General features: G+C 41.7%; 1 protein-coding gene across 2 annotated transcripts in view; it reads left to right on the top strand.

Moving 5' to 3' along the window:
* The window catches only part of POLE (DNA polymerase epsilon, catalytic subunit), a 316,779-nt gene that overhangs the window by 180,260 nt on the left and 119,710 nt on the right, over window positions 1-16,809 (top strand). For both annotated transcript variants that reach the window (XM_078667255.1, XM_078667256.1), the window contains exons 22-28: window positions 1,056-1,148; window positions 1,287-1,431; window positions 2,106-2,263; window positions 3,343-3,538; window positions 3,712-3,926; window positions 8,770-8,872; window positions 9,319-9,399. In XM_078667255.1, coding sequence (XP_078523381.1) covers window positions 1,056-1,148; window positions 1,287-1,431; window positions 2,106-2,263; window positions 3,343-3,538; window positions 3,712-3,926; window positions 8,770-8,872; window positions 9,319-9,399 — 991 coding nt within the window. The remainder of the gene's footprint in view (window positions 1-1,055; window positions 1,149-1,286; window positions 1,432-2,105; window positions 2,264-3,342; window positions 3,539-3,711; window positions 3,927-8,769; window positions 8,873-9,318; window positions 9,400-16,809) is intronic.

Here is a 16,809-nt window from a genome sequence, read left to right on the forward strand (position 1 = left end):
ATTCTTAAGACATTTCAAGATGGGAAGCACATTTGCAGTGGTAGCCTTGTTTTGATACATATTACTGCAAAATAAAAATGGTCACGGATGTTATCATTGGTTCTGTACATTAATACACAACTTTCCCATCCTACCCTTTGTGACCCTGAATGTTAAGCAGTTTTGATACTTGAAGGCCTGTACACATTTACTGCTGTATAGCATAGGCAGTTGGTCTTGGACCCTATCCCTAAAGTCGAGGAGCACTGGGTCAAACATGTAAATCATAAACCCATGCTGGAGATCCTTTGTTACACGATAGCCAGCTTTTCCCGGAGGAATAGGGTAGTCTTGACACTAAAAGATGATCCTCTTTTCTGTTTCAGGGTGCATATGTGCATAGCTGATATGGAATACCTGCTGAAAAAAAACACTATTAGGTTCATCTGTAGAGTTTGGTGTATGCAGGATATATTCCAGAAATTGGCAGTTGTCCCAAATCCTGTATTAAGAGTGCAGTGATGTCAGTTGCACTCTACCTATGGTGGCTGTGACTTCTGCCACTTTGTGGTGGATGCCTTGCACTCACCAGTCTTTAAATAAGTCTTAGTTTTTTTATCATTTACAAATGGCTTTTCCCTCCATCCTTCTGCTCTGTTTGGTTGTTGGAAAAACAGAAGTAGTGTCCCATGACCACTCCGCTCTTACTCTTTACTTTATTGTCTGCAGTTCTCCTTGGTGTGCTATTAAGATCACTATTTTCTCAATGTTCTTTTGCTTTTGTCATATAACTAGTTAATTCATATAGAGCTGTTCTTTCTTTCCATTTTGCCAATTTCTTCATCCTGGCAGAGCCTCCTGATGCCAGCCTCGATAGCCAACTTATCTCTTATTGGTGTGGCTTTAACCTTTGCCAAAATTGTGTGGTGCTTCCCTCACTTGTTGCTTTGCATTTGTCATGCACTGGAGTCCTAATCTTTTTCTCAGTACTTAGCCTCACACCTTTCATCTATCCTTGAAAATCTCTGCCCATTGTGCAATTGATGACTTGTAATTTCTATCTTGGTTACTGGCAGGGCCCGCTGGTATTCCATGGAGATGGCTGGGATTGTATGCTACACTGGGGCGAACATCATTACGCAGGCTCGGGAGTTGATTGAGCAGATTGGGTGAGTCCTGGTGCTGAAAGCGTACTTTCTCATTCTCTCTACCGATTGACTGTACAGTTCTATTGGCTCTTCTCACTGTAATCATTGCTTATACGTGTTTCTGAGTTCTTCTCCATAATTCTTCCTTCCTTCCTTCAGGAGGCCACTTGAGTTGGACACTGATGGAATTTGGTGTGTACTCCCTAACAGTTTTCCTGAGAACTTTGTCATTAAGTCAACTAATGCAAAGAAGCCGAAAGTTACCATCTCCTATCCAGGTGCCATGCTGAATATCTTGGTGAAGGTGAGTCTGGTTAAATATCTTGCAACAGGTTCCATTCTGCACATTCAGCAGAAGACAAATACTTCTAGTAAAGCATTATATTGTAGTTTACCATTTGTAAAGTCCAGTAGAACATAATTGATACAAACCACTGAATGCAGATAGTGCTTTATCTCGAATAGTTTTTTTCAGTACCACTGTCTTGAAGAAAATATTCTTAAAATATTTGCACTTTCTCTTTGTTCCTTCTTCATAATTATGCTCCTTGTATCGGCATTGTTGATACTTCTGCATGATCTAATGACCATAGTGTAGTCTCTTCAGTTGATATTACCTCATGGGAGTCATTCTTTGGAATCGATCTTCTGGTTAATCCCCATGAACTATTCCTCCTCTTATGTATGTGGGAAGCAGCTTCCCACTGCAAAATGTTTTGATTCCTTGTTGAGTGCTATATTCAGGAAGTTTTGGAGACCTTTATTAGGTAAATCCCATCCATGAGCCATCTACTTGGGGAAACCCTGTCTGCGGAGCTGTCTGTGCGAGCACTGCCCATGGTAAGCTCTGTCAGTGGTGTCCTAGAAGCCCTGTATGTGAGTGCTATGCCTAGAGTCCCTGTCTGAGCGCACTTTGCCTAGAAGCAGTTTCTGAGTGCTGAGTCTTTCAGCTCTGTCTTTTAAATTTTGTGTTTTCAGGAGGGATTCACTAATGATCAGTATCAGGAGCTAGTCGACCCTGCCTCGCTCACCTATGTAACTCGCTCTGAAAACAGTATCTTCTTTGAAGTGGACGGGCCTTATCTTGCCATGATTCTCCCAGCCTCCAAGGAGGAAGGAAAGAAATTAAAGAAGAGGTAGGCGTTGCAAATATAAAAACTAAAAATGTGTTTTGAGAAAGCAATATACACCATTTTGCTCTCCTACATAAAGCCTGATCACTGTGTGTGTGTGTGTGTGTGTGTGTGTGTGTGTGCACCCTAATATCACCTGTCTACGCCCATTGTGTTAATGCGGTTTCAGTGTCTGGTGCTGACCCCATTTTAGTGGTAACTGTTTTTTCTAACTGTTTCCTTGTTCTCTTGCATTTCCAGTTTGGAGACATTCCCAGATGCTTGTCTGTTTTTTCCTCCCCTATTGTATGTTCTCAGTTGTTGGCCCATTGCTCTTATTTTGTAACTTGTTTTTTTATCTTCCTCTTGTTCTTTGCCACCTAGTCCAGATGTCTTCTATGCTTAAGTGCTAGAGAAAGAGACAGAAAGATGTTTAACCTGGTGCTGGCATCGCTCATTGTCTGTGCACTCAGCTATTGACACTGGTTTCGTACTGTTCAATTTCTCTAGGGCTCACACCTCCTCTTTGAAACTGCTTGCCTGCTATAAATCTTTGTTGCGGAATGCTGATTTATGCTCCTTTTTTTTAAACCTGACTGCTACTTTCTTTTTCTCTTAGTTGCTTATGCTCTCCTCCTCTGTTTTGTGCTGTTGGATGCGTCTCTCCATCCTCTCCTACTGACGTATCCTTTTTCTGCACTCTTCTGTGGACTCGTCTTTTGCACTCCTAGATTTGCTTCTTCTCAGTCCTGCCTGCTGCTCTCTGCCACAGTGTTCTACCACCCCCCCCCCCTCAGCGCTCCCTGTATCTTTTCTTTCTCTTTGGTTTTGTCATGTTTTCTCACTGTCCATGTAGGCGACATACTCCATCTGTAACCGAGTGTTGACTTAGGTTTTCCCTGACTTAAGAAAATCATGCTCCCTTTTGGTCTACAACATGTTTGAGTTTTCCACCCGCTTTATCTGTCCCTATGTGCTGTTATTTTTTTGTGCCGCAGAGCGAATTCCTGCCATCATTGTTATTACCGGACCACTCTTTTCGTGCTCTGTTGTTGACATGATTATTTGTACTGTCACTGATGATGCTGCATCTTTACCCCCAGGTACGCAGTGTTCAATGAAGATGGGTCCCTGGCAGAGCTAAAGGGGTTTGAAATTAAGCGGCGTGGAGAACTCCAATTGATTAAGATTTTCCAGTCCTCAGTCTTTGAGGCCTTTCTGAAGGGCACCACGCTTGAGGAGGTGTATGCCTCTGTGGCCAAAGTAGCAGATTACTGGCTGGATGTTCTGTACAGCAAGGTGAAGTTGGGCTCCATGTTTGCAATCTATATACGCTATGAGAGTGATTTGGGAGTATGATGAGGTGCAAGAACTGTTGTGAATCTTAAGCTTTATTTGATGTCTGACAATAGAAGGGGATGACCAAGCAGTACTGATAGGAAGACACTGAGAATATTTTTTGTCTTTGATAGGCCGCCAACATGCCAGACACCGAGCTTTTTGAATTGATCTCTGAGAATCGTTCAATGTCACGGAAGCTGGAAGACTATGGGGAGCAGAAGTCTACTTCCATCAGTACAGCCAAGCGCTTGGCAGAGTTCCTCGGGGACCAAATGGTGAAAGATGCTGGTCTTAGCTGCCGCTATATCATCTCTAGGAAACCAGAAGGCTCACCAGTCACTGAGAGGTGCGCAGCATATGAGTGGGGCAGTGAAATGGTGAAGAAAGAAAGAGGAATTAGAAGGTTGATTATAGAACTCCTCTGTTGCTTACAGATGTGGGCGGAAAGGGCTTATGGGTTAAGAAATCATAATTTTCTGTTTTATAAATGTGTCGCAGACTGGTTAGAAGACACAGAGAATTTAATAAATGGGGCCTACCTGTCCCCAAAAGGTTCATAGCAGAAGAGTGCAAGGAAAGACTTTTAAAAAATGTATAAAGGTCGACAGATCCAACATTTTAAGGCTTCAAGTTGTTCAAAGTACTGTGCTGTTTTAGTAGCCCCTGTAAAATGCTCTGAGGTCATTTAAAGGTCATGCAAACAAATTGTCTTACTTTGTGCAAACTGAAAGGAAGAAGTTTGTATGAGGAAGATGTCTTTTGCAACAAGTGCTCATGGGTGTGAGGATGGGCATGCCTTCTGTCCATGGGACTCAGTTATACCCAGAAAACATTAGTGTGGTCAATCTTGATAAGAAGACAGCTCCTTCTGACATGGTCATAAGATCCCAGATGAGGCAAAGGACCTTCTGGGGCAGATATTCTGATAAATCTAGGAGCAGTCATGCCTACCCCATCACCCCTTCCCGCCCCCAATCCTCCCAAGGTTTACTGGTATATGATTTTTAATCCTCCTGCATGGTGGTTAATATAGAAGTGAGCTGGTATGTTCCTTTTCTTGGATTTGGTCTAATTCTTTCCTCTGGAAAAGTTTAGAAGGTCAGCACATGCGCAGTTCCTGAATACCAGGCAGACGAGTGAATAACAATTGTTGGTGCAGTTTGTGATTTTCTTCTACCTCATTGCATTGTAACATTATGTTGTCAGATCATGGTGTCAGAATTCAGGTTCGTAGTATTACAACCTCTTGGAGCTCACGACTTAGTATCAGTAATGTGATTTGTCAATTACATTCTTTAGACACCAACCTCGATCTGTTCACCTGCTCCCAACTGAGCTTTTTCACTTATTAAATGTAATGAGGTTATGCTATTGGAGAGGTTGGCTTTACAGTAGTGAAAAATAAATGTAGGTGTTTTTCACCACAAGTACATGTTAAAATAAAAAGTACATGTCACACTTTTTAATTACAGTGCTTCCTGCACTCTAGGCTGCGTAGGGCACACCTTAGGGATGTTCTATATGTATTAAAAAGGAAGGTTTGGGTCTGGCAAGAGTTTTTATATTGCTAGGTCGAAATAGCAGTTTAAACTGCACACCCAGACTGCAGTAGCAGGCCTGAGACTTGTTTAACCGCATGCGCGCTGCGGCTATTTTTGCGCTACGCGGCTTTTTTCAAAAAGCCGCGTTACATTTTTTATTTATTTATTTATTTTTTATTTTTATTTATTTATTTTGTAGAGCGCGTAGTCACCCGGAGGTATCCCAGCGCTAAAAAATCTTATCTCCTGAGTACAGTGGACCAAGGGAGGGGGAGAGGGAAGGAGGGACAAGGAAGAGGACGGGGAGGGCGGAACAAGGAACAAGATAAGGGCCAGGAGTGATTCACTGTGGGAAGAGGTGGGTTTTGAGCTGTTTCCTAAACCGGAGGTATTGAGGTTCGAGACGCAGGGCTCGGGGGAGAGCGTTCCAAAGTCGTGCAGTCTGGACTGAGAAACGCCTTCCTCCCGATCGAGCTCTCTTGAATTTGGGGGCAACAATGAGGTTTTCGGTGTCAGAACGGAGAGGTCTTGAGGATTTGTAACGGAGAGGTCAGCTCAGCTCATCATCAGCGTGCGAGCGGCGCAACTGATGACGAGCTGAGCTTGTCATCAGCGCCGAAGGGGTTAAAGGAATACTTAAGTGGGTGGCACAGTCTGTGCTGCAGGCCCACTATTAGCATTACATTTACAAGCCCTGGGTACATGTAGGACCATTTTATTAGGGTCCTATAAGTCATTAAAATGTGTAATTGGGTATAAGACAATTCTACCATGTTTAGGGGAGAGAGCACAAGCCCTTTAGCATTGGTAAAGTGCATGGATTCCTAAGGCCAGCAAAAACGAGATTAGCAAAAATAGAAGGGGTGAAGGCAAAATGTTTGTGCGAAGTCTGCCCTAAGGCTGACAGGTCTAACACCTACTCTTACGCAGATACTGGTTCATTGCAAATTCGTCTCAATGTTAGATCCTTGTTCACTTTGTTTCTCATATAAAATGCATTATCGCACACCCTTTACTTAACGTTTTCAAAATGTCACTTAATCCAGTGACTAGTCCCCACAGCTTTTTAAATAGTTTAAAAAGTGTACTTACTGTCTTGAACAAAACTTGGGTTATATCATCCAACTCCTCATATTTTTCCCTGTCACTTTTAGTGGCAGCTGCCAAAACTATAGATATGCTAGATGACCTTTCAGTATCCACAGATATCGACTGTGTCAGTGCCTTAGTTTTACTAGCTCTGTCAGCAGCATTAACACTGTTGACTGTAATCTACTTATCCAGGAACCTTATATAAACCAGTATAGAATGGACAGTCGCAGGTTATTCGTCTTGTTTCTTTCAAGTATAGCTCAAAAAGTGTTGCCTGCTCCTTTTCTGTTGACCTCCAAACTGCTTGATTATGGTGTGCCACGGAGCTCGGCTCCCTCTCCATACCTGGCCACTTTTATTCGATGTCAAGAGCTCCTACTGTACCCGTAAGCTTGTGACATACAAATGTTGTTCAGACTCTAGAGTCGGGAACAATCACTCCAGCTTGTTTACCTGATGTTAGAGAATGAAATTATCTCAATTAGCTTAAGTTAAACACCAACAAAATGGAGATTCTGGTCACTGGCATGATGCACATTTCTCTAGCCTTCTGATTTTGGTATGAGCCCTTAACCATAAAGCACAGTAAAAAGTTACATAGCCTCATAGTTGCCCCATTGCAATATCCGCGATGACTGGCTCCAGGTTCGACTATTGTAACAGTGCATATTTAGGCATCAAAACGACATTTTTGCACATACTTAATGTGTCCTACTTAATCTGTGCACATGCTTCATCTGTCTGACACAATGGTTCTTTAGCTCTAAGAGATCCATGGTGATTGTGTGCTTTATGAATTTTCTTTAAAATTACATTGTTTTTACTGTAGACATGCCCTGCCATAAGCTTTTACCTACGTGCAGGCAACATTTTCTGCCTCCCTTTCAGCTATTGCTTAGGGTGGGTGTGCGTTAAAAGATGCCTCCTAACACCCCCTGTGCAAATTCAATAATTACTTACATTGTTGCACAAGCTTTTTTTTCCTTTCTTCATACTCTTATGATATTTTTGTCCTATATGTTATAGATTTTTGTAGAGCACAACATTTATACCTACCAATATCCTTGCACTAGGTATGTGGTGTATAATTGCTCTGAGTGATTAGTGGGAGAAGTTGGTAAAGAGGGAAGTTATTAATGCTTTTCTAAAAGATTCCATTATATGGCAGTAGCAACAAAAAGCCAATGCTCACCTGACCTAGATCTTCTAAAGCATGACGCTCTGACCAATGTTGTGGTTCTGGAATGAAGAAATCTCTTTGGGAAATAGGGAGCATCTTTTCTATGTAAACTGCTCTTTGTTGATAGAAGGCCCGATGAGATATACAAAGACCCTTAAAAATGATGAGTTTCCTCAATGGGAGCCATGGAAGGGCAGCTAGTAGTAGTAGTAACATTCAAATACATCTGTTAAATCCTAGCAGAGAATGACCTGCCACGTTCTGCCAAAGCTGTCATTTAAGGATGTCACTTATAGGGAAATTTAGTACAGTGCATTAAAGTAGTCTAAACTTGAGAGTATGATTGCATGATAGACCACTGTCCTCCGATCAATAGGAAGGAAAGTTCTAATCCTCTTCAAACATTTAAGATAATAGAAAAGAGGTCGATTTGTTGCCCTGAGAAGTAAAGAATTATCTATTAATCCAAGATTTTTTTTTATAGATGCTAGGTAGAATTCCTAATTCAAAAGGACACCAAGTTGTGTCCCAGACAGAATTGTGATCACAGTAATCAGAATTATAGACTTCTCTATATTAAGTTTTGGGACATATATGTCATCCAAGCAATGACTTCAATAAGACCTATTTTGAACTTCTATTTTACCTGGTGTATCCAGCCCATTAGTGGCCCCGTAGGATCTAAAAAGACAGGTCAGCTGGGCCACATAAATATTAAAGTGGGACTTTGGCAAGACTTGTTGTTAAATATATTTGAGGAAGAGAGAAAAGATAGCATGTGGTACTAGTTATGCTGCATCTGTCAGACTATTGTATTCAGAAAAACTATCTAACATAAATACTGTGTCTTAAATATCGCGTACACATAAATATCGTGCATTGGGTATAGATTTTCAGTTACTAACTCCAATTAGTTAAAATGTTTGAACACAACATTTAGAACACAATATTTCTCAGACAATTTTTTGACCGATAATCTGCCCCACACGGTTCTCCTTAGCAGCATATCACACTTTTATTCTAATGCTTAATTTGGCTTTTCTTTTTGCTGGTAGCCATGCTGATTCACATGCACCTTTGACCTCTCACATGCATGGCTGTCTAGTGACCTGCGAGACCCAAAGGGATTCAAGATATAGAAGTACCATGTTACGTGGCGGTAATACCTGTTCAACAATCTCAGTGAATTTTCAATGTACTCTAGGTGTCTAGTAAAGTTTCTTTACTTGGTAGTCTTCAACTGCGTCAGGATAATGCTGACTTTTATAGAGCTGGTAATAGGATATTTGTGAGAGATTTTATACTACCTTGTGATTTACAGGCTCTTGTGGCTACATTCTATGGGCTAAAATAATCTGCTTTCATATTTTTCTCAGGGCAATCCCATTAGCCATCTTCCAGGCAGAGAGCGGTGTGAAGAGGCATTACCTACGAAAATGGCTGAAGAATTCCTCGCTGCAGGATTTGGACATCCGGACCGTTAGTATTTCCTGAATCTTTTCACTTTCTTGGCATCTATATTGCGAAGTATTTTCGCTTATTTGCCAAGATGCATAAGTGTGACACCAGTCTCTCCTTTGCAGGGACTTTGATAGCATGACTGGTGATGTGCTTTAATTCTACTGCTTGCTCCTTTCCTTCCCTTGTATCCTATGACCTGACCTTGCTTGGAAGACTACTTACCGAAAAAACCCCTCTTGGTTATGGCCTACAAATGTCCAAATAAAGTGCACTAAAATTCATTCTTTATAAATTTTCATTGTTTATATTTATTGTTTCTACCCTGAAAACCTGTCTGGCTTCTCTAAAAGAGCCCATTCTTACTTCAGCTCTTATTTTTGTGTAATTCATTGCCACTGTCTGCCTAGTTGCCAAACTCTGGCTCCTCTTGTTCTTCTTCCTGACTTATGTGGTTTCTTACACAGATCCTGGATTGGGATTATTACATAGAGCGACTCGGAAGTGCCATTCAGAAGATTATTACCATTCCAGCTGCACTACAGCAGGTAAGTATGGGGTCTTTTAGAAGGGTGGTGTTTTATGTAGTACTGCACATGTAGCGCACTGAAGCTGCAGAGTTTGAAACCAAGTCTTCCGTGGTGGAGTGCGAGGATGCTGCTTTTTCAGTTTCTTATAACTGTGAGAGGGCCAAGTACTGTTAAAATGGACAGCCGTAACATTTATTATTTTCAGCTGAGCACATAGAAACAGCAAAAACTGCAGTGAGAAGTGCTGTATCAGAGTGGTTCTTCTCAAACAATATATTGTCCCTTTATTCATAAGCTTGAAATTGTTTACATCAGCCATTCTGGATCTCATTAAAAAAACGTATTAAAATTCTTCTGAAACACCTTTCAAAACAGATCAAGACAGTAATGCTGTGCACACCTTTTTGCTACAGGTGGTAGAGCTTACTATATGGCACAGAGACCAGTTCCCTGGCATAAATGGGGAAACGGCCATTACAACGAAGCCTTTACAACGAAATCGTTAACCACGCATGCAGTACAACGCATGCGTGGTTAACACAAAAGCCTTTACCACGCATACCTTTACTACGAGGTTTGTAGTAAAGATATATGTGGTAAAGGTAAAAAGAAAAAAAAGGGGGGCTGGGGGGGGGTCTCCCCCCAAAAAAAGAAACTCACTTGATGTCACGTCGGGTATCAGCGTCGTTTAAGAGAAAACGGAAAATAAACTTGCGCTTTCTCTTAACGACGTATGACGTCACCACGCTAGTAATTGTGGTAAATGAAATGCGTGGTAAACGAATTCCGTTGTAACGCATGCGTGGTAAAGGCATGCGTTGCAACGGAAATCGTTGTAACGTCATATATTCCATAAATGTTCTACCAGAGGTTTTTGCCTAGACCGAGCAAAGCTTTGGAACACCTTTGTGCTTTCACATAGTCTTTCTCTTCCTTATAAGTCCATTCAGATTTGTTGGCATCAATTTTTTATTGCTATTTCTGGCGGCAAGATGGATTTTTCTGTTTTCCTTGTGGTACACTGGTTTTGTTTCTGTAATGCAGCCAGTATGATGGAAAGATGTCTGATGGAGAAGGGCATTTTAGTTGCCTGTATTGCCTACCTCCTGACCATGGTGTTTCAGCTTGCAGAAATTGCATGAACATGAGACTCATTGCCAACAGGGTAACAGCTCTTCTCTGCACATTATTGTAAAGTCTCAAAGCCTTATATCGAGTCGGGCTTTCCTCTCCAGAGGTCATTTTCTGTGGTGTTAATGTATGCCTCAGACCCATTGGCACTGATCGAGAAATTTGTGCATCATTGTTTGAAATTTCAATCCTGAGGGTGTGGGCAAAATGAGATGTTAGGCCAATGTAACCATTTGATTCTAAAATGAGCAACATATGAGTGGTGGGTAAACTCTCCATAATCAGGATCTTGATTTTAAGTTTCCTCGTAATGTATGATATTCTACTCCCTCTTTATTCTCTGGTGAATAGGAGTATCTGTCACTTCTAGTGGATGTTTCAAGGGAAGATTTTAATTAGCAGAACTTCTCAGAGTGAGCTTGCCAATGAGATCAATACAGCTATATATATAGATAGTTATATATATTGTTATATATATAGTTATATATATATATGTAATACGAGCAGGTTGCTTAAAAGCAAAAGCCGCACTCAGGAATACTGCAGCATAAAGGGTTTATTATCCAGTTTACACGCTACGCGTTTCGACAATAACTCTTCACACGTGAGAAAACCCCTGCCGGTCACAGTATAATATACACATTCTATACAAATTCATGAACATAGAAGAGGATTACCCCTAACAGCCATACTGAATCTAGTAGTATTAGATCGTACAACAAGCCGCCATCTTAGAGTGGTATATCTTGTGTGCACTTGCAATACGTGATGGTTGGTGATTGCCTTAGTGTCAACCCATATTCACATCTTAGACCCTAATAATGTTAAGACAGATTATGAGATACTTCAAAAATTACAGTGTCGTTTTTTCACTATAAGCATGCAAATACGTTTGGTCTAGTGCCAAAACTGTTATTACTTGCTAAGTGGATGTGGGATTAACGGGTGCCAGAGACGACGTACCCGTACATAGAGGGGGGCGTGTGTAGTGCTCCCCAGCGGCTAATGGTGGATTTTAATGGAACGATTATGCAGGTCTAGTGCCCCAAATCAATCATCCGTACGGGGATCCTCCATTGAGATAAGGAAATGACGTAAAAATGCATGTGTCCTGCAGGGAGCGGTGCCGAGAAAAATTATTAAGTGAAACATCTACTTTCATACCGGTGCTTGTGTCTTTCATCCAGGTTTCAAGCAGGTCAAAGGACCGTGAATATAGACGTGACAGGAGTGAGAAAGATCTTCCAATCCTCCTAAAAAACACATAAAACTTACAGTTCAAATCTGCATTAAAATCAAATGAACATTTTAACTTCTTCATTACACACAGATTCTTCAGTTCTTTTCTAATTGCACATAATCAGTCGGTACATATAAGTGGGCACATAAGTCTCATACAAATGTCTAATCCTCATGCAGATGGGTTGCAAGCTCTTCATCCCAATTATGCTCTCCGGGGAACTTAGTTTCGAGTTCCATGATCCAGCGTGATTCTTTCTTCCTCAACGCTAGTTCACGGTTCCCCCCTCTTCTCCCAATGTTCACCTGCTCAATCGCAAAGTACCTCAATAGGGAGTTATCAGAGTGGTGATGTTCCTGGAAATGTCTAGCAATGGGATAGTGGCTATCTGCATGTGTGATGGCCCTGAGGTGCTCTTGTATCCTCTTCTTGGCCATACATGTAGTACTGCCCGCATACCTCTTTTTGCACGGGCACTCACGTACATAAATGACATAGGTAGGTGGTAGTACATGTCAAAAATTGTTTGATCATTTTGGGTTCCTTCCTGCCTGGTATGTCGATATGTTTGACCATAATGCTGGTTGTACAGGCTTTACAGTGCCCGCACGGGTAAAACCCCTTTAGGCCTTGTACATGACGTTTATTTTCAGTTATGTCCCCTTTGATCAACATGTCCCTGAGATTCCTGCCTCGTCTGTAGGTAATTTGAGGTCTATCTTTGAGATCAGGGCCCACTATGTTGTCTGCCTTGAGAATATTCCAATTACTGGCAAGGATTTTCCGGATCTTATCTGATTCCTGGTTAAATGTGGTTATTACTCGGGTACCACTCTCAGTATCAGTGTCCATCTCGGGAGCTACCGGATTTAGCGTGTCACTATGATCTACAACTGACACTTTTTGGACTGCTTTGATAAGGACCCCCTCCGGGTATCCTCTTTCTCTGAACCTTTTCAGCATGTTTTCTTGTTCGGCAGCAAAGCCAGCCTCATCGCTGCAGTTTCTTTTTGCCCTCAGTAGCTCACCGAACGGAATACTCCATTTGAGAGGATCCGGGTGAGCACTGAGGGCATGGAGTAGGGTGTTTCCTGCCGTGTCCTTCCTATGTAACTTAGAAGTGAGATTGCCATCAATCACTTCTATTACGGTATCAAGGAATTCTACACGTTTCTCATTGATGTTGTGTGTCAGGTGTATATTGTAGGTGTTAGCATTGAGTTTCTCAATGAACGAGATAGCTTCCTCTCGTGTGCCTTGCCATATAACAAACAGGTCGTCGATGTATCTGACCCAAGTGGAGACTTTCTCAAAATCTTTCATGAGGTTACTGTCACATCTGATTTCCTCCTCCCATTTACCTAGGAACAGATTCGCGAAACTGGGCGCAAATGCTGAACCCATGGCCGCGCCACGTACCTGTTTATACATGGCTCCATTGAACATGAAGATATTGTTCCTAAGACAAATCTTCATCATCTCAATGAGCATGTGAGTATGGTCTGAGTAACCTATGTCCCTTTGTCTCAGGAAATGACGGCTAGCTTCCATGCCCTGGACATGATCAATGATCGTATACAGGGCATTAACGTCCATTGTAATGAGTAGGGAGCCCTCTACCCATTATATGCTACCAATCTTATTGAGGAAGTCGGTGGTATCCCTGATATATGCTGGTAACCCACAAATATATTCCCTCAAGAAGTGGTCGATGTATTGTGTAAGGTTCTCGTTTACACTGCCTATAGATGAAATGATAGGTCTGCCAGGAGGAACCCTGGTATCCTTATGCACCTTGGGTAAAAGGTAAAATATAGGCAGTTTGGGGTAATCCCTTTTCAGAAAACAGAATTCTTGCCAAGTAAGCAAACCCTTATTACGCCATTCGTTCAATGATTCCCAGGTTTCCATTATACTTTCGTTATAGTTCATCATAGTACATTTCACATAGAAATTGCTGGTATTTAGTTGTCTAAGTGCTTTGTTGACATACATGTCCCTGCCCCAAAGTACAATATTTCCCCCTTTGTCAGCAGGTCTCAGTATAATGCTAGTGTCTTCTGCAAATGAGATAATAAATTTCCTTTGGTTTTTAGTGAGATTAAAGTCACCTTTCCCCCATCCTCCCGAAGTGTGTTTAAGTTTGGTTAGTTCTTTAGTAACCACTTTGTGGAAAGTATCTATGGCGTCATGGGGCATGATCGGGCAGAAGACTGATTTAGGCTTAAATGAGGAGCATGCTGCTCTATCAGTTCTGCTTTCTTCCAGGATCGTGTTGCTAACATCTCCTTGACTTTCCCATATGGTCAAGTCAATAGTATCAGTTTTATCTTCCAAAGTTTCAACCATGTCTACCCCACCTTCCACATACACGGCACCCCGATTTTGTCTCAAGAAGTGCCATTTCTTCAATTTTAATTTTCTGGTGAACTTAAAAATGTCCACCCTAGTACCTGAATAGTTGAAGAGTTCGGTGGGGCAGAAGGTAAGACCCAGACATAGAGTTTGTTTTTCAGAGTGGGTAAGGGTTCTAGAAGAAAGATTGATGATAGTTTTATTTACCATTTGTGCATCCATGGTTATTTTCTGTTTTTGTAACCACCTCTTTTGTTTCCCACTGGTTTTTGTTTCTTTTCTTCTCCTCTGCTGGAGCTTGAGTCGTCTCCTGAGTGACCTCCCCTGCCTTTTCCTCTTCCCTTTGGGCGTCCCCGTACGGGATTCTTCTGGAATGTGGGGGTTGGTTCCTGTGCCTTTTTGCGTCTTGCCTCAGCACTCTGAATTCGTCTAAAAAATTCGCTTGCTTGGTGACTATTTCCAGATCCGATGTAGTACTCTTACTTTGTCCGGATGCATCGCTGTCTGATTCTGTCGGTATGTTGGACGTTCCTGCTTCAGCCGCAGATGTACTTGTGGATGTGCTCTGTTTTTGTAACCCCGTTTGATTGTACATATAATCATATTTAAGACTGTACGTTAGGATGCGTCAACTCTCATAGTCGCCGCAGTCCCTATGTAACTTGCGCTGCTCGCGATATTTTATATCGTCTTCATGTTTCTTTAGGCGAGTTTTCAATTCTTCTTTGAATTTGACAATGGTCTCTTGGTCTGGACTGCTGGCAAACTCTTCATCCAATTCTTTAAGTTGTTTGAGGATGTCTTCACGTTCCTCCCATGCGTACTTAATGAGGATGTGGAGCATGTTTTTGCTACTCATTGCAGAGTTCCGTGCCCAATCTTCTAACATCTGTGGATTGGGTGATTCGTGGGATGATGTTATGTAGATTCTAAGCCCACGTGGCACCATCTCTCAATAATTTCGCCACTTCTGGCTTCGGGCCCATATACTTTACTTTATCATATACATTGATCAGATGACCACACAATCTACTATCAATAATTGTGAGTTCCCTTTCGATTTATTTCCAGTGTACCCAACTTACCATCCACCGTTATGGGTACCTATGACCACGATGGGTCAGGGAGCTAGCTGTAAAAGGAAAGGCAGCAAAATACAAACCCAACTTTATTGTATTTTATTTCATGAAATGACCACGGACAACTAGAAGTTTTTAAAAGATTTATCTTAGATTTCAGATTCTGCACTCATACAGTTTATAGTAATGAGGCAATCTATAATCAGAATAACGAAGAGCACATAACAATATAGGAAGAGTATACAGGTAACCATCTAACCCTATAATGAGGGAATTCAGAATTAACGAAAATGAAATTCGAGAGAGGGTACTAAATGCTAGGAATTTTATGCACGTTTTAGGATTTTATCATTAGGTCATATTTCGAGAGAAAAGACACTAGGGAAAACCTATACATCTATGAAAGGAAAAAATGCAGCACGTTATAATTCTAACGTTATTACTTCAATTCAGTATTTAAGGAAAATCTGAAAAACATTTATTTAATTCATAAACAGTATGGAAAGAATTTTACTAAAAAGATAGAGAACATAGGAACATGCTATGAAATGTAAACTGTAAATGACTTTAATGAGATGCAATGATTTGCAGAGAAAAGCATGGAAAATTAACTTATGCAAAGGGTATGTCTTTATTGAAGCAAAGACGGAAAAATAGGAAGTTGCAGTTGTAAGAGCTCCGAGCGATATTTACCTAGACTGGTGTGAAAACCAACCCTGGCCACGGGTCAGTTAAGGACAGGAAAACCCTCAAGGAAGGATAACCCTCAGTGGGACAGCAGGTGCAGAATGGACACCTCAGGACAGGACAGGAAACCCAGATTAGGATCAGGACAGGACCACCAGGACACGACCAGCACCCGCAGTTCGGAAGCAACGCCTGCGCTCCACCCTCTCTGCAGCTATCAGTCAGGACCCCGAATGGGTCAGCGAACTCCCAGCAAAAGTGCTCCGCCAGCACTTAAGGTTTAGTAAAACCTTAGTCTATGGTCAAATTCGGACAGAGTGCTCCGCAGCGCTCTGTATATTCAGTCACCTATTGAGTGCGTTGGGTCAGTGACAGGTCAGCTATTCAGACAAGTCGGACAATTTCCCTAGATGAACCTAGGCTAGATATACTGTTTTGGGACAGGGTACCACCCCCCAATGTTGCAAAGTGTCAGAATCCCCAAATTTCGATTGGTCCTAAGGTAGGATTTGGTTAACACACCAATCAGAACAGACTATTCTAAGGCCTAATTTGCATGTTAAGGTACCGCCTAGCAAGATTGGGGTTCCCATGAGAAAGTCGCACAGAATACAATGCAAATGTCTACAATTGTATCATTCTAGGAACACTGGCTCCATCCTCCTGGGTCAGAGCTAGCTTTCTCAGGAGCCTCTTGACTGTGGCTGCCAGTTGGCTGTATTCCACGGTCCATGGTTGACTCTGGCCTTGCATCTGGAGCATGCGCAGAAAGGACCTTCAAAATGGCTCACGACCCATTCGGACCCCCATTTCCCGTGATACATGAAAAGTAAGCGAAAACAAATTAATACATAAAAATAAATGAATGTACTTCATGTCATGATGTCGTACTCTAGCTTCATCATTATAAAAAATATACTATGCATTAATGATAAG

This window comes from Lissotriton helveticus, chromosome 11 (assembly GCF_964261635.1).
Source record: "Lissotriton helveticus chromosome 11, aLisHel1.1, whole genome shotgun sequence".
NCBI classification, from domain to species: domain Eukaryota; kingdom Metazoa; phylum Chordata; class Amphibia; order Caudata; family Salamandridae; genus Lissotriton; species Lissotriton helveticus.